We start from the raw sequence: 19,176 nt of genomic DNA on the forward strand, positions 1-19,176 counted from the left end.
AGGAGGCCAAATTGAAAGACACTATCGTAACTTAAACCAGTGAATTAGAGGGGGGGGAAAAGTGTTACAAGGCTGCTCACTTGCTCTGCCCAGAGAAATGCAGCAAAAGAGTGCAGGCTCACCAAAGAATTTTCAATTCTCTCTGTAATACTAACACATAGAGTACTTACACCATTGCAAATAAGCACAATTGCTCTTGTAAAACGAGTGAGTTTGAAGACCCTTAATATATGCTTATCTGGTTGAAATGTATGTTTTTCTTCAAGTTTTATTTTGCAATTCAAGATTTCTGTGATGGTAAATCATTCTAGCATTTCAACCCTTAACTTATTGCTAAGCATTCTGCCTTAACAGATTCTTCTTTAAATAAAAAGGACACCATTTAAATTCCCATGGATATGACTGAAAATTTACCAGAGGGCTAAAGAAGGAATACCAGAAAATGTTATCATTAAATATGTAACTAAAAAAACCCCCACCAAATCAAAAACAATCAAAAGACCCCTCCAAGTTTTAAATGTTTAGCCCTATTGCTGGGAGAGTTGGAAGAAAAATCTGACCTCTTCTGCTCTGCATGGGAACAGTGTGAAGCAGTGGCATGCTGGTTAGCGTCTCCTGCTCTCTATATCCTCCTACCCATTTTTAAATGAATAACACTCATCTGTAATCAGTGACTCATGAAAAAATGTTTTCCTATAGAAAACGACACAGAAAACAGCATTTCAAAACGATAATCACGTTCCACTGCATCTGACAGGACAGTAGTTATTTACCTGTACCCCTTGGACTTCCAAGTGAAGTTCAAGGTCCCTCTGCCTTTTGCAGGTTGGGTCAGACTTCACAACAGCTCAACTTTCCTTTGAAAGACTCCCATGTTTGGTCTGTTTAAGAATGAAATCTGCTCGCCCTTAGGGCCTGATAGAGTTAAAGGGCAAAATCCTGACTCCATTTAAAGTCAGTGGGCAGTTTGCCATTTAATTCAATTGGTCTAGTATTTCACAGTGACCTTAAGGGTATACCAAAAAGCTTGTACCCTGTATCTTGCCTTTGCTCAGAGGAATAGCGGTGGTGTGTATTAGTTTTTAACAGTAACATCTGGGTGGCAACTAAGATGCTTTCGGTTTTACTTTGAAAGCTCACATGAAGCTTGCAAGCATTCATAAAAAACTATGGGACAGAACTGCCAACACTGGTTCATCACCACGAAATTTGTCTTCTGGTTGGTACTTGAAAATTTATTTTAAAGCTTAGAAAACTACAGAGCGGGCATCTGAGAAAACAGTCACTAAGTCTAGATAACGTTGAAGAGAAGCATCAAGCAAATCATGTTTTATCTCACAGTACAAACACACATGCTTTTTAATATTAACCAAAATGTGGCTGCACCAAGTGCCATATCACAGATGACTAAGGAGACATTTACAAAGTGAGCATAAGGAGGACATATTTCACATTACCGTCTCAGCACCCTAAACAGACTACGGTGCCATGGGGTTGAATGAGCACATTGATTTGTGTATCACCAGGGGTAGGTGCAAATATACAGAGAAAGTTTTATAAAAGCAATTAGCCAGCTAAGAAAACAGCTGATGAGAATTTTTAACTACTGTATGCAGAAAACACATTTTTTAATCTATAAGCAGCTCAACAACATACAATCACTTGTAATAAATGACACTATTACCTCCTTCATAGAACAAAAATGCTCCCTCATACAAATCCCACAAATGTACTCTTACAGGACTGTATAAGTTAACCTATGGAATACCCCAAATATTTCCCATGCTTTATTTCTCACACTTGAGTGAAATGACAGTAGGCATCAGTGATGGATGCAGGGATGCTCGGATCTCTAATTTTTTTAGTTCGCTCATGTAAATAGTAATCCATTTCAAAGTTACAAATGCTCCTCATCCTTATCTAACAGCTCGGCAAGCAACACAGAGCACAACTGATTTTGCATACTGTCTCTCTCCCACGTTCAACATTCTAGCTCAAAATTAGAGACAAATTTGGTAAAGATGAGGGCAGGATAATTGTGTTTCTGCTTCTCCGTTGACTAGAAATTAAACAGTAATCATTGCTCAGAAAAATCTGTTAATACTTTACGCTTGCCCTCACACCCAAAACTTCAGAAATAAACAGTAATAAAGGCTGCTGTCACTTTTATGACAGACACTGTAGTACTTGTAGAGTCATTAAAGCACATTTTTTACTTATTTTCAGCCTGTAAAATGATGACAAAAAAATACAGCCCATCACCCAAATTATGGAAGCGCAACCCCGCACAACCTGCTAGCCCAAAAGAGGGAGAAATAAGGAGAACGGCAATTAACGCAGTTGCTGACAGAGAAGATCTCAGGATGAGTACCTATCAGGTCAGGTTCAAAAACACATCAGACGAACCAGTGTTAAAAAAAAAAAAAACAGAGAAGAAAAACAAAAAAAAAAGAAAAAGCTCCTGCTCCCTGTGCTGAGCAGCACTATTAAATTCAGATGCAGGGTTGTGTTTAGGTTGGACAGGCCCCAACAGTAGAACAAAGTCAGTCTGTCTTAGTACCATAACCAAATTCTACAAGTTAACAGCTTTTCATGAAAAGCTGCCATTTCAGAATGTCAATCAAACCTGAATATAAGTGGGAACTCCTGCAGAAATAACCAGCTGCAGGTTTGAAAAACATTTTTCACTGAAAGTGGAAACACAAAAGATGTTTGAATGAGATCTCTTTTCATTCCTGTAACTGTAGATGGTCATTTTCACAACATCAAGGACAAAAACACAAGACAAAATTGCAAATAACGTCTTGAAAGAACCATTTGCAGGAGTGATGAATGATTCAAGTTACAAATGACAGAATTATTGGCAAATGGAAACTCATTAATATGAAAAAGCTTCTCTTATAAGATTGCAGTTTGTCTCCACTTTTTCTTATTGCATCTGAATGATTAGGTTGTACGTATTAATTTCAATCCGTGTTTAATATTCACTTTCTCACCTTGAAGCATCAGCTTGCACCAAGAACATCCGACTTGCAATAAAAGTACTATGTCTTGATGGAGGTTTAGGTATTTATTAAATAAAAGAAATGGTCTCAGTTAATCAAAATGCAGATTCTAACAGGACAAAGTTCAAATTTATACTCTACCCACTGAAATAACTCCAGTTTTCCCATTCAGTTCTGTACATCTGAATGTAAATCACATTTACTCAATAAACCAAAGGGACAATATTATTTATACAAGCGTATACTATAATGGAAAAGCTTACCAATATCCCTTTGGCCACATTCTTCTTTCTAAAGAATACAGCAGTAAAAATCTCTACCAAAAAATGCACACTGTCTGTAAAATGAGTTTGCTGTCCAAATGCCAGCTTCATCAGTTTCTTGTTCTACCACCGACCTGATGCAGCAGTGATTTATTTCACAAATCACAACATTCACTGCCGTGAATGAAATTTAGCCAACAGGGAGGCTTGCTGAAGAGTTACCAGTAGTTAAAAAATTTCTCCCCACCCCAAAAACTAACACCTGTACTTGAGCATCAACATTCAAAATGCAGTTCTTACTATAAGTATTAAGAATAATGAAGATAATTGTGCAATGGATGAACGCCTCAGCATGTCCAAAGTTTACAGTATTAACAGAGACATACTGCCTTATACATATTTACCTCCTTCCCAGCGTGACTATCACCGACTACGATCATCATGATAACATTAACTCTTTTGAGTAACACCACCTTTTTAAGTTACACTTTTCATTAAAGCAAAAACACATTTACGAGTTACATCAAATTAATGAATTAGGAGAAGATGAAGCAGCACAGTTATATTATATATATTAATACATTAAATAATATTAAATGCAAGTTGAACATATTTAAGACTTAAAAGTTTGAACAGTTATCAAAATTGGAAAATCACAAATATGATTCTTTGCTGAAAATTAAGATGCCACACAAACACTTGCACAACTTGTCCCTATAGCCTCAATGCGCTACCAGTTACATCATGCAGTCTTGCACTGAAGCACTATTTTCTATAACATACATTAATTTCTGGTATCTAACCTCTTAATCTTCATAGTCTATCAAGCTGCATTTCTCTAGCTGCAGGCTGCAGCACACTAGCAAGGTTACCTGAGATTTTTTTCTTGCACTCAAACTTCACTTTAGTAGAATCAAAGCAGAAGTTTATCAATAATGCTCCCAACAAGACAAAAACATAGTGAGATTTTTCATCCCTACTTCTTGCTCTTAGCACTTGGTATCACCAGCATTTGTTTTAAGTAAGCTGGAGTATATATGTAAGCAGCCTACTCTCAGGTTTTGGGGATGAATAATTAGCTGTATGAAGAAATAGTTGAAGTAAGATTCACTTGACCATAAAATGTTGCTACCAAGGTATTTAAAAACTGAGACTGAAAAAAAGGAAAGAAGGAAAGAAACAAACTGTGCCAAACCTAGTGCCTTAGCAAGCTGAGTCCTTTCTGAACATTCCCAAAAGCATAAGGTTTCCTATTTACTTCAGGAAACAGCTTACAAGTCAAAACGTGCTGGAGATTTTTTCATTTTGTTTTGTTTCGAGCTGCCAATTGTTAGTCAAGATTACTACTCATTTTACAGGAGTGTTAAGAATGCAAATAGTTAACAGTGGTATAAACTATATACTGAGTTTAAGTTTGAACGTCTAAAACTATTACACACTGCATTCATCTGCATTCCCTGTTTATGGGAATGAAATATGTAGTCATTTGAAGTCCACAATATGTATACTGTGTTTGTAATAACTGCAGATTTTACAAGCACATTATTCTTTCCATTAGGATTAAAACCTCACCGAATAGCAATTTGTGAAAGAATTCTAGCAGGGCCCTGAGCCCAGAACTCTGACCTCTGATGAGATGCTTGGCAGCAACAAACTCTAGGTCTAAGCAAAACATCTGGTTTGAGTTAGACTTCCTGAAAAAATAGCCCCTGTACTGGGGAAACTGGTATTCACTCAGCTTTGTCTGTACACTTTGACTGACTGCAACACTGTTGCAGGGGGAAAAAAAAGAGAAAAGCTTTGCCAGAATGCACGTCAATCACTGCAGACTTCTTGGTGGCCTCCAAAGAGCCAGGCACTTATATTAGGAGACACTACGCATTTGTTCATGCTTCTTGGGCTTTTTGCTATTGTACTCCATAGCTCAACTCAGAATTGTCTAACCCAAAACTACAGTTGAGCTCAAAAATATATATTTTGCCTGGAGAAATAGTTTCTGCAGATTTTTTCTTTTTTTTTTCATTTAAACAGTGATTATTTTAACTTCATTTCTTCTTGCAAATTTAGATAATTACTGTCATCGTAAAATGAATGGGAATATTCCCAAAAGAAACAAACTCCCACTGCCAAGAAATCTGTAAGAACAGCACAGCTTTTGGTTGGCTCTCAAGTTTTTTTTTTACACACAAGACCTTTTTTAAGTACATTACATGGGTGACAGTACCACAGAGGGGGTGACTAAGCGAGAATGCTGATACACAGGACATGGTGTCCTCAGCCTGCTGCTCGTATGTGTAATCACCATAAGCTCCTACAAAAGAACGCTAAGAAAAGATAAAACTGTTGCTGTTTCTCATTTTCCCAAGAGGGAAGGTACAGAGTAGGTGAAAACGAAGAAATTAACAACTTTTGCAGGGTTGGTAAGAGCTGCACCTTGCTAAAGCCGATAGCCAGGTAAAGAAGACATGAACAGGTGGTGCGGTGGATAGGATGCAGCTTCATCAACACACCTGACTGGCAAACAGAAGTACGTGGCCAAACTCAGTTCACCAGAATGATGTTTTCTTTGCAGGAGATTTTGTATTTTTAGATATTACAGTGAAGCCTTTTGAAAGTAATTAAGCCATAATAATGAAACCCCTAGCAATACCTACCGAAACCTATTACGTTAACAGACACACAGCGGCATTACATTTCTTACGCAGAGCCAGGAAACTTAAAATAACTGAATTTGAAACTAACAGATCCAAGTTTTAATGGAGATCTCCGTCAACACGTTCACTGATGTTGCACATACATGCATGTGTATGTCAGAGATTGTATGAGAGATGTGTGATCATATTTATCTATACACAATTTTGCTATATACAGATGAATTTACCTTTGCAGGCATTATTAGCAGGGCCTAATTTTATTAGTAGAAATCTCTTCTGTGCACTCTCGACTTGATAAAAACGTACTGTGGTGAAAAAAAGCATGTGAAGAAGTATTATCTTCCATCTCCTGTGCTATTTTACACAAGCCTGCCATACGACTGTATATTGTCAATGCACTCACAGTTTATTTTCTTCCTCTGATTGCTAATGCAATAATATTTTTATGCCTGATCCAGCAGTAACTTGACACTGGAATTAAATGTCAATTTCTACTTTCCACCCCCAAAATTCTAAATTAAATGCTACTGATACCGACCCCCTGCATTCAGGCAAAAAAATGCAGCCACCAACCCACAAAGGGACATTTATAAAATAAGCCTTGCTTGTTTGAACTGCAGCACTGCCATCGCCGGAGTTTCAGCTGCAGGACTTGAATAAATACAAATAAACCAAAGTAATAAACACCATGTTTTATGGAGCTGCACAGAAAAGAAAAAGAAAGGGAAAAAAAAAAAAAAAAAGACAAGTTCTCCTGGCAAACTTGAAAGATCAGACTTAAAAGCTGCCTCTCTCATTCCGGAAGACTTGTGGCCCACACTACTCAATGCCATTTCTGAAGGAGCATCAGCTGTGGGCAGCAGGGCCACCCACACGAGTGTCCACACTGCCCTTCAGCGCTGCAAGCAGCTGCCCTTGCGCACACAAGGAGATAGGAAACAAATCAATGCTCCAAATTAAGTCAACTTAGACATTTCTGAGTGCAGTGGGAATAATGTGTCACCTAATAACGGCCCGAGCAGCGTCAGGCACGTTGAGGGAAATCTGCCTCTAGACCAAGGCTTTGTAATATGCAGTTATATGTTCACCGAAGAGCTAAACGTTTCTACAACTGATGGCATTCCACAGTGGCCATGTTATCCAAATGTCTAATGTAAAGCAAATTTGCTTTTTTATTTTTTTAAAGAAATAATTCACATCTGCCCATAGACTTTAGTGCTCTGGAAGACTGAATACAATTGTAGAATCATCATCGTCAGCTGCTTGACAGCAATAAAGACAACATTCACTTTAAATAACCCTGAATTATATACAGTTGAGTAAATGTGAATTTGTTTTGCTTTAAGGTCTTCCAAAGTTGAGGCCAACATGCTGAACAAAAATATTAAACTATCTATAACCCTGTGTCAACATATGATGCTACTGGGAATGGTAAGTGAATTAATTTTCCAAGGAAAATTAATTACTTATGACTTACAGTTGTAAAAGCAAACAACGTAACTCTGGATTAGGGCACATTTAATTTCTGTTTGGAGTAGCGATTAAATTAATTTCATATAATTCATGGTATGTAATGGAAAGCAGAACAAAGATGAAATCTTAGACAATGACTGACACAGAAAAAAAAGTGTATATTTATGTTCCTGATACAAAAATAAAGGTCACAGATATTAATCGCTGTCTAGCGAAACATGCCTTCAGTTTCTAAAATGATGTTTTTCAAGACTGTTTATTAGGAAAAGTGTTATTAGCGAGATAAAAATCTGAAAAGCAACAAATTACAAAACATAAGAGAAATCTTGCATGTTGTATTGTCTTTTAGGGAAGAGACCACAGCGTTCAGTAGTATCTGTTGAATGACATATATGTCAAAAATATTATGAGGAACAGCAACACTAGCTTAAATTCATCCCACATTAATTTAAGTTCATCTTTAAAGAAGAGAGGAAAAAATTGATCACAGACCCAGTGTTTCAAACAAGTTATGTACACTAACACCACACCACAACTTAAAACCAAGCATATGATTTTTATCACTTAGACTTTATAGCAGATACTGAGAAAAATTAATCCATAGCTCAAGTGAACCTATGAAAGAGTTCTTACAGCATCCCATAACTTGCTGTTTGTTCAAATTAAGTTAGAATAATTATGTATTTCAGTGAAAACCAGCGGGTTCTTACTTTATGTATCATTAGAACCATACATACTAACAAATCATTTACGGGTTTAAAACATCATAACAATTTTAATTGCCACTTATAGTCTCCCACTGAAGGTGAAGACAAAGTTATTGCTGACTCCAGACATTCAGATATCAACAGCTGCTGTGCTATGAACTCATGTGGAATCACTCAAAAATACAAAAATACTAGTATTTTTCCTTATGAGCCAAATGAATATACTGTTAACTCATGAAACCAAAACAACAGATGCAACAGATGACCGCTGCACAGCAAGCAGTGACTATGGAATTTCACTAACACATAATATTTACATTCATGATGTTTAAATTGACCCCCCACGCACATTCAAAGCAAGTGATTCACATCCCCACTGCCACTTTTACCTGACTTTGGACACTGAAGAGATGTTTTTACTATGGTCATAGTTTAATCAGTTTTATCATTATAATATTTGCATTAAAATCTGACAAGAATTCATAACATAGCATCTTCAAGATTAACTTACTCTACATAAAAGGTGAATGTTTGAGCCTGAAACAATTTCACAGCACAAAGATCATATCATGGATATGGATGTGGCTCAGAGTAATCTGCGGCTCCCTGGCTGATTTTTACTGTAGTATTTTAAAGACCTTTTCAAAACCATAAAGTACTTAAGTGATAAAAACATTTGAAACCTAGATGAAAGGAGATGAACAATTTTTCAGTGCTAAAATTTCGTATTTTTGCTTCAGGTTATTAAACACTTGAAGCATAAACAGGAAACCCAACAGCATCTCACACATTTCGGAAGCTGTTCTGTCAAAATACTTTTGGAAAGATACAGGCTTTTTCCTCTTTTCTGTAGCAGCTTTTAGACAACCAAGTGTTTCCAAACTGACGCACAGAGACGCCGCAGCAAGCTGACTTGCAGGATCCCAGCCTCGCGATTCCCATTTTGCACCTCTGGCCACTTGGCTCTCACGTCAGAACAGTTTATATCTGCTTGGCTGCATCATAACTCCGCTCGCCTGTGTTTCAGCTAGCTCTACCGAAGTACTTTTAGACAGATGCAGAAAGAACAATGCAGCTTGCACAGAGGGTACCCTGTACCTGGGTGATTCTGCTCAGCAGCTCCTATCTGCCACTGTTGTGGTCATATGGAGTAAACAACCTTTACACCTACTTTTTTTGTGAGCAGTAACACATATAATTTTAATCCTATTAGGGCGCAAATCACTGAGAATTTGCACCAATTCTGTTGTCATAGGGCAACAAAAAGCTTCCTAACAAACTTCTGCTAAGAGAGCTGGTAATTAAGCAATCAGAAACACACTGACAAGGGAAGGGAAATCTGGCCAGCAGCTGTTTCCTATCAACACCCTTAGATCATCCCACCTCAGTATACCAACGCTTCTGCTGAAGCTTCCCTACTCTTGCTAAAAGCTGAGCAGCTCTGCAAAACCCCACATATGCAGATATAATAAAGAGCAGCAATGCAAGAGGGGTATTATTAGCAGTAATGTCTAAAATTTACCTGCGGTTCAGGTTGCTTACAAAGGCACATCTCTGACAAGTTTTCAAATGCTGAATACAGGGCATTTTTGGTGACAGCAGTGAAAAGAGATGCAGTCCATAGGCAGCTTTGTGAGTGACATGTGCAGATGCGGTGGTGATACTGCTGTGCTCTTGCACTCTTTGTAAATACACACGCACACATTTTCCCTCATTGCCTTAAAGGGGCAGCATTTCACCTCCCTAAGCTGGCACATTTTCTTGGAGATAAATATATACAGTGTACTAGCTAACATAATTAATAACACAACTGTTATCTCCTTTCTCTATCGCATTGTTTTGTTATAACTGGCCATAATAGACTAGCAAAAGTATCTTGTGCTTTGCTGGCAGGACAGCTGATTTCTCTTTGCCAGCCAGAGGATAGGTAGACACAGCCTGAGAGACTTTGCCAAATTACAGGATATATAAACCATCCTTGGCAGACAGCACGACTGCTGCTGCAGATTAAATTACACAAATTTGCCAGAGGTGCAACTTATTTGGAAAGGAATCTTGACTTTTGCACACCTACTTCATGGGAGTGGGGATGCATCCAAAAAACACGACGGGGTGATTACCTCTCCCTGACAAAGCTGTCTGCAAAGATTTTGCTCCCATGGATGTCAGATGGCTTGGTTCACAGGGCTTTACTTTTCAAAATGAAAAGCACATAATTTACCCTAAAAAGGATGTTGGGCAAAAAAACATGTATGATTGTTGCTTGCTTTCCTCATAGAGCTAATGCTTCACCGCTACTACATGACCATTAAAGATTCCACAAGTTCCTGGTGTTAAAAATCCTGCATTAAGCTTGAACATATTCACCAGCCTACATACCCATTTTAAAAGAATACACTTTTTCCCTACTGACAAGACACTGGGTTTTTTTGCCTGCCCTTAACTATATTTTATAGGTAAAGCCACCACATCCCATCTGTTGAAAATGTTTTTGTACACCTTAGAACTTTGAGTACTCCTTTCCCTTTTCCACACATTTCAAAGCATGAAACCCCTTGCAGTATGCTGCAAAATCATTCAGTGACAACAGCCTCTTTGCAGGGACTACAGGTTCATAGGAGAGGTTTAAGTTTCCTTTATTGAGGAACAGTTAAGAGCACTGTGAAATACTATCCCACACGTCCCTGTCTTTCAAGCCCCAGTCAGTTTGTTAAGAGACAAGATGCAATACCAAAGGAACCCAGAATTTGGCTATATGTATGCTTATATTCACAATAATAGTGACATATCCTTTAGTCTACGTTGTTTAGGATTTTTTTTGGCATCAGAACAGTCAGTTTCTCTAATGATACCCTACAGTTTCAGTACTCCAGTCCACTAGAGTATTTCCTACTATTATGGGTACACCCATAATTAACTAGTTGGCATATACTGCCAAAAAAGTGATATACATTCATCAATAAATGGTCTGATTACTGTGAGATACATAGAACTGAGCACTGGTATGTGTAGATACCTACTGTTTAAGCAAAGGTTCTTTTTACACAAGCATTTCAATTAGAGTATGGAAAACCAAGCTCACAAAACTGGAGTTTGATCACAGGAGGTTCAGTTCTCTGCCTAACTATATGTATAAATTCAGTGCAGTAATACAGAAGGAATGCCAAAGCATTTTGTAGACAGGCTGGTCAACTGGGTGTCGAAACCTGCAACCTACAGTTCTGAGCAGCAAACAACATTCGTGCTGAACTGAGTTTCTGCAGGAGCTACGCAAATCATGCAATATAAAGCAATGCTCACCTAATAAGACATCCAATTTCTTAACCAGAAAAACAGAAGTCACAAGCTCACACAAATTTGTTTTAATAAACTTAATAAAGCAAGCTCAAGTTTGAGGTTGTTTTGACAATGGCACCTCAGAGATTTAAAAAAGACGCTCTTGCACATCGTATGTCATCATATTCTCACATCATGCATGAGTGATTCTCTTACGCTATCCAAGTAACACACCTAACTACTCATAAACCCTATGGGTCAATTAACCCCCCCTCCCCAAGAAAAGCGAAATAAAGTTCTTAAACATTCGGTGAAAAATGCACATTTCTGACTGAAAAAATCAGCCAGCTTCAATACTTTGGTCGATGTTATTAAAAGCACTCTACACAAAGGATATATAACCAAAATCAGACAGCAAGGAGAATACAAAGTCTTTTATATTTTGCCATGAAAAACTGTGCATTTATTTTATGGAAAAATGAAGACAGACTTTCTTAAAGCACACAATGATTCTTTGCAATGGCCAATGTTGAATATAACAACTCTTCTTTGCAATCACTAACTCATAGATTTTGATAGCAGCTTCCTATTTAAACGCTAATTTTAAAGTTTCCACTAGAAGAGAAACAATGCAACATATAGTTTACACAAAATATTGGTTTAGATATTAAAGAAATATATCTAACGCTTGTTAAGCCTCGCAACAGCTTAAATAAATCTACCAAATTACCTTTGCCTGAGTTTCCCAAGAAGATGCTGCAGTGCTAAGGACAAACCAGCTCTTGACGGAAAGGCAAGAAACAGAAATAAGGTGTACACTTGTTCAGCCTACAGTTGTGTCAGGGTGACCCAGCTGTACTCTTAGAGACAACCTTGAGGTCCCTTTGATCCCTGCGTTTCTGAAATGTTGCTAGAGTTCACCTTCCAAGTATCTCCAAATGTGGTAACTATTAAGTTATATAATAGTTAAGTTGTATTAACTTTTACTTAAAAGTACATAAAATTATATAATTTAAGTTATATAATATGTAATAGGACTGTAAATACACAGTTTGCCCCTAGTAAATAATATGCATAACAGGCTTTCAGAATAATAAAATTTATAAGTGATACTACTGTTAAAAATGAGGTTAATAACACACCGTTCTAATACCTATCCTGTCACACAGACACCCAACTGGAGATTTAGAAAGACTTGAAAGTAGTGATGCCATGCACATATATTGAGGGAGGAAGATGATGATTAAAGAAGGCAACAAACTAAAGGGGCTGCATACAGTTTTAGCCATGTGCAGGAGAGGCAGGTAACACCCTTCCACCACTGCCAATCAGTTCCCCCTCATCAACATGAGTATGGTTTGGCACCAAAGCAGGGGAGGAAGGACCCAAGCAGGGATGACCTCCGATGGCAGAAAGCATTTTACATGGCCTTCTTGAGCAAGGGAAAAACCTCCTTCCTTTCCAACAGGAACTGAGGTAAGACTTGAGTGAGCCGTCTCACTATTTATTAACCAGCTGGCTATAAGTTTTAAACTGGTTTATATCTGCAGTACTATAATTAAGACAGAACTGGTTCAATTCAGAAGGAAACATATCTGATTAAAAAAACGTTCCCTAAAGCTGCATGCACTGACATTTAATAAAACATACCCATCTTTTGGGGGAAAGACCCAAGCCTGAAAGGCATATCAAATTGCAACCGAAATAATACAATGTCCTATAGGTGATAATCAAATGCAAAATTGACACACTTTAGTGAGAGGAACACAGGGAGGAAAAAGGACAAGAGGGACAGAACAGGCATTTCCAAATAGCATTATCATTAGGCATTCTGACTGGGCTTTATTGAAGCTCTCCTTTGATCAGGGCCTTCCAAACATTGTATAGTACATGAAGCAGGAATTTGCTCAGCCAATTTTTTTCCCTAAAGGAATTGCTACTAAAGAGTATTGTTTACAGATTCTATTTATTTGACAGAGAATACCCTGGCCACATCTGGAATCAAGCATCTTCCCACTTCAGAGGTTAAAACCTAAGTATTCTTTTGGGATGTTAATTTTCCAAATGTGTTAAAGAGTGAAGATGTTACCATGTACAAAAATATGTCACAGAGGTCTTTGTGCTCCGAAACTCATAAAGACAAGGAAGTTGCTTTCTCAAGATCAGATACTGTGCCCAATTTTTTATGTTATTCATGACTCATCAAAAATTCTGATCCTTCAAAACAAGCTACGCATTTTGTTCTTAGGCTAACAAGTGAGTTTGAGCCCAAGCTAGCTCTTTCCCTAGACATTACTTTTTTTTTTGCATCTAGGGCTTTTGCATATGAAATGAACAGCAGAAAACCAACCAAACTCAACATAGCCCATTAGCATTATTTCTCCTTTCTCTGCCTTATAATATGGATTCAGGTTTTGACTTTTAAAAAGTTTGTTAATTTAATTCTCCTTTCACTTGAGGCTATTTATCTTTGACAGGGACTAGCAGACACAGTGTTTATGCTAATGCTGTTTTCCTCTCCTATGAAAAGCTGGGGTTTTATTTGAGGGGAAAGAATTCTTTTTTCTTCTTTAGGCATCTTTTTTTACTTTCCATTCATTTTCTTTGCTCTGGAATTCAATTCCCTAACCGCAATCTTTGTGAAGCAGCTTTGTTCTCAGCTCTTATCTACATCTTCCAAGATCATTACAACTGTTGTGGTAATTCATCAGCCAAAGTTCAGTTTGCAGTTTTCTAAAGTCTTGGGCCACTAACTGCTTCTTCCCCTATAGGAATTTAGCTTTGAACTGGCATGGGGAGGTGGCAAGGCAAACATATTCTGTATCAGACAGAGCCTGTGCATCATCTTCATGTACAACTACAGAAGAAATCATAGTAATATGGCCTGAAGGTGATAAATTAATTTTGGCTAGGTTCCTGTCTGGGAGGAAAGAACAATTTTCCTAATGAGATAAAGATGAAGGAAGACAAGGACCTTCAGGCAACTGGAATTTAGTCTGAGAGAGGCCCTAATAAATCAGATTGTGCTTCTCTTTGTTTAAGGAAGTACCTGTTAGGAGATCCGGGGCCTGTTTATTTTAGTCTGACAAACCTGATTTTCTTGGTAGTGCACAATCTGAGTCCTAACTTGAAATGAGAATAAAAGCAGGTGGTCAAGTACAAGTTTCAGGGTTTTTTTTTTGGTCATCTAAAATAACTAAACACAAACTCCAAGTGATGAGGCACAATTTACAGAGATGTCCAGCTACCTGGAAACCTGTATTTCCATACTTAAAGTATCCAAATGATCAGATTTGCTAGGTGATCTTGCACTAGAAAAATCAGAAAGCAGTAATATCCTCACAAATATGCATGTCAAGTACCAAGAGGCCAGATGGGAGGAATCCAAAATCCCATGGAAGCAGCAGCTACAGAAGATGCAGCCCCTTTGCAGAGTACTCTTGGGGAAGCCCACACACACTCCACAGACATTGAGAAAGCTCATACTGTGTGCAGCAAATTCAACACACACACAACCACTCGACTTTCCTTTAGTGCTACTGATAGCAGTAGCAGCTCCTGGCTAAGGGGGTCACTCAGCTGAACATACAATGTTCCCATGCCACAGTTCCATAACAAAAGCTACAGCCTTCAAATGGGCAAGTTCTGCTTCACCAGTATAGTTAACCTCTGAGGAAAAGACTCCCAGAAGAGACAGAAAAATTAATGTCTCTGCCACTGCCTTTCAAGTAGACTGGGCCCTCTGGCTATCTTACACTGATGGAAAGGCCATGTCCTAAGTCCATCAAAACTCAGGCTGCTGTGAAAACACTAGCCCCAGCTCCACTCTTCCCAAAGCTATGCATTGCCACCCCTCCTTTAGGCCAACACAAGATATCATATAGCCATTACCAGCAGCAGAATAGGATTGGGGTACTTGGGCAGGAGTAGCAAAAAAAGCAGGAGCACCCCTTTAGGGAGCTCATGCTTTGACCAACATGCAGTGAGTATGCAACCATTCCTCAAGAAACAACTATACTTATTGTGCTATATGGCTTCCACAGTCACTGCCAGCAGCTTACAGTCCCAGCCTGCCTCTGCCTAAAGAGGCAGAGACTGAGTGAAGGACTAATCTCTCCCTGTCCTTCAGGACAAAAAGGGCAAAACTTGTATTTGTCAGATTCTTAAATATCAGTTTCAGGGTGTTAAAGGAATAGGTTTACACTTACAGTGAGCTAAGAAAGCAACCACCTTTGCGAAAAGCCTGGTACATCTTTCATCTAGACTACACATTACATATTTTATCCCAGAAATTAATTAAAAACGCTATAGCAAGCAACTTAGATTATAAATGAAAATGTCATAAAACATTTCAAATTGTATGGGATAGTATAAAATTCTGTACCTGATGTTCTCCTTACCTGAGGGATTATATCAGTTATTGGAATCGGTTTTAAAAAATTTTGTTTAAAAAACCACCTTCTTCTCAATGTGTTGAGGTTGATTTTTGTGTTAAAACACTTATTTTTCCTTAAAGCAAGGCCCAACAAGTATTTGTACCATTTTCCATTCTTGTTTTTATCTCTGCTATTGCTACGAATAAAAGCAGTGGGTCTCCACAAGTGAGGAAACCAGCTATGCTTCAGATTGAAGCTCCTCTTTTTGCCAGATGCCCACCCCCTGATTTATAGCCTCCATCATTAAAGCATGAAAACTGGACGTATACATTAAAGAAACATACAGTATTCAGCCCTTCAATATAATTTTCCTCGGTACCATTCATACTGAAAGATTAATTATATAGGTTAGTTATATCGCTAAGCTTTTCAGTTAGCAAGCAACATGAGTATATTTTATAGTCTATGGCAACAGAAGTAGGTCTTGCAAAAGCAGTACTGAGCACTGCCTTAACCAACTAAAACGCAGACCTGGGCTCTTTCAAATAAAACAGGGTATATATACCCTTCTTTGAAATTTTTCATAGGACTTTTCTGTAGCAGTAAAGGATTCTAGGCTAAGAATTGCATCCTATCCAATTGTAACTCTCATGCGCTGTCCCAAAAGCACAGATCCAGACGGTTCCATGCTTTCTATTCTGAATTCTGCTCCAGCCTTTCAAATTTAATTACTTACATTCTAGAGAATCGAATGCACAGACAAAACACCATGCTGATTTTTTCCTTTTTTTACTTATCTATCTGGGAACTTAAGCACATGCATAAATGCTTTCTTGAATCAATGCCACTATGCTGTAAAATGACTTATGTACCACTTCCCAATACCATTCACTTTGTAAAGACACTTTGAAGGTAGGAGTTACTTCTCAGAAATAACCTACAAAAATGTATGAGTGGTCAAATTTTCCAATTCAGCTTCAGTAAATGAAAAACTTCAAACCAGATGCTTTTATTACATACTTCTAAGAAGGAATGCACCTAATAGCACAAATTAATGGCTTCTAAATGGAGGATCGATATCTCATTGTATTTTACACAAAGAGCTAAAACCCCATTGCTGTAACAATACAAAAAAAGAGAAAGCTTTACAGATCAGGTTACCTGTCTGATTTGATGTTTTTAATAGACTATACGTCTGGCTACAGCTATTTCAGTCTCAATCACAATCGTTAAAAGCAGAGATTAAAAAAAGAGGCAGTTTATGTCTTCTAGTATTTACTACCATTCTATCAACTCTACAAATGTCTTTTTAAAGGACACGTAACTAGTTGACAATTATAAAGCAGCATCTTGGTGTTGCTCTGTATCATGATAGATTACTTAAGATTAAATAATACATATTATCTTACCTGATACATTCCAACTCCTATGTGTTTGGGCTCAATTTTCACTAGTTCAGCTAATGGGTCTTGGACACGTCTAGCTATGGAAACTGAAAAATAGAAGTAGAAAACAACTATGGGTTTTATTTGAAAAATCAGAATCATGTGAATGTTTCAGTTTTTTTTAAAGTCTCCTACACATTTCATGTCTTATTTTGCCTTTTAATGGAATAATTCAAGCAAAGATCTAAGGAGATTTCAAACTGTAATTCTGACATTTAAAAAAAGTCTTTTCAGGGCACAGTGATAATAAATAGACTGTGTACACTAAGCATTTCCCTTGTACCTTTACTAATAATACATGGAACATTAAAAATTAAACTCAGAAATATCCTTGAACCTTAAATCACAGACCTGTAGAAACAAATAAACATTTTAAAAAAGAATGGAGTAACTGTTCACAGACTCGTTTATCTGATACAGTATTTCATCAAGGTATGTATTATATACTTACATATATATTTATCTAATTCAAGGATAAGATTCAGTGTTCACTTGGAAAACGGTTCTTAGAGTTTACCGAACTGCATACCAAAACACATCAATTTGCTATCATTGTTACAACCATGTCTAAAAAAAAATAAATAAAAGCTATTCCCAACATTTCTGGTGCCATTAAAAGCACATGGCAAGAACACTTGGTCTCTCAAATCCAAATATTCAATCAAGACTGCATTTTTTAAGCTTATATTAATTAAGAAATCCTTTAATTACTGAAATCTCAGAAAAAAACCCCAACCTTATTTGCAAACGCCAATTCTCAGCCTTGGTTTAATTCTGCAGATATTGGGTTGCATTCAGTATTTGCGACTGTGCTCCCTCCCACGTGTATTAAACTAGAGAAGTTCTACACTACCACTATTACATTTATTAGCTTTTTTCTCCTGACTAAAGATAAAACAGGTTAGCTGGCTTAGCAGCTCTTACAACACTCATTCCATCTAGTGAAGTAAACACTGATGGAGAACAGGAGTGCCTGGAGATACTTCTCAAAAAGGACCAAACATCTTTCAAGCAAACAAACAAAACCAAACAAAAAACCCACCCAAAAAAACCCCAAAATCCACACAAAACCAAAGCCCAAACCCAAAAAGCAAAAAACCCACAAAATACAGCAACAAAAAATATTTCAAAAAACCCAAAACAACAACAACAACAAAACAAGAAAAAACCAAAGCCAGGCCTTGTTGCAAAGACTGCTTTTCTTACCATGTGCACTTGTGCAAGAGTAAGAGAAATGGGGTGGGACAGAAGAAAGCTGTGATCCTTTATAAGCTATCTATCTCCACCATCAGCCCCACAGCTGGCACCAGTCACTTCAAGAAATATTTCCTAACATTTATTTTACATTTAAGTTCCTTTTTAAGCAGATCAAAAGAGGGTGAAAGGAACAACAGACAGGAGTCAGGAGTGATTATAGATAGATACACGCACAGTGGTTTGGTCAACAATACATAATGTTCAAGTAGGAAAATTGGAGGTATCTCCAGTAGTCAATAGCTGATTTTATACATTCACATGTATAAAAATCATGAGCATGGCTGTGATTGCATTATCTATATAAGATATAAATATAATATAAAAAAATATATATATTTATATAAATATAAATACCTAAGCATGTTTAAAGAATCAGCATTGCTTAGGTTGGACAGACCATTCGAGGACAAGACATCATCTTGTCTAACATCCCAGCTGAAACAGGGTCTGCTAGGGTTGCCCAGGATCACAAACAGTTGGGTTTTGAGTACCTCCATGGATGGGGACTCTACAACCTGCCTGACCAATCCATTCCAGTGTTTTACCATCCAGACAGTAAGTGTTTTGCTGTGTTTAGATGGAATTTGCTATGTTCCAAACTACACCGATTGCCTCTTGTCCTTAAAGTGGGCATGACTGAGAATACTAAGCCTCTCTTCTTCATTCCTCCCATCCCATATTTATACACATTCGTTAGATCCCCCTGAGCAGCCTCTTCTC

The 19,176-nt window shown here is 37.6% G+C and overlaps 1 protein-coding gene across 2 annotated transcripts in view; it reads right to left on the reverse strand.

Annotated features, from left to right (window-relative positions):
* The window catches only part of SRBD1 (S1 RNA binding domain 1), a 125,389-nt gene that overhangs the window by 35,434 nt on the left and 70,779 nt on the right, over positions 1-19,176 (reverse strand). For both annotated transcript variants that reach the window (XM_061367203.1, XM_061367204.1), the window contains one exon: positions 17,164-17,246. In XM_061367203.1, coding sequence (XP_061223187.1) covers positions 17,164-17,246 — 83 coding nt within the window. The remainder of the gene's footprint in view (positions 1-17,163; positions 17,247-19,176) is intronic.

The sequence above is a fragment of the Neopsephotus bourkii genome, unplaced genomic scaffold (genome assembly GCF_033783945.1).
Source record: "Neopsephotus bourkii isolate Nb327-2 ecotype Australia unplaced genomic scaffold, CSIRO-AGI_Nbou_v1 NB_1373, whole genome shotgun sequence".
In the NCBI taxonomy this organism is placed as follows: Eukaryota; Metazoa; Chordata; class Aves; order Psittaciformes; family Psittacidae; genus Neopsephotus; species Neopsephotus bourkii.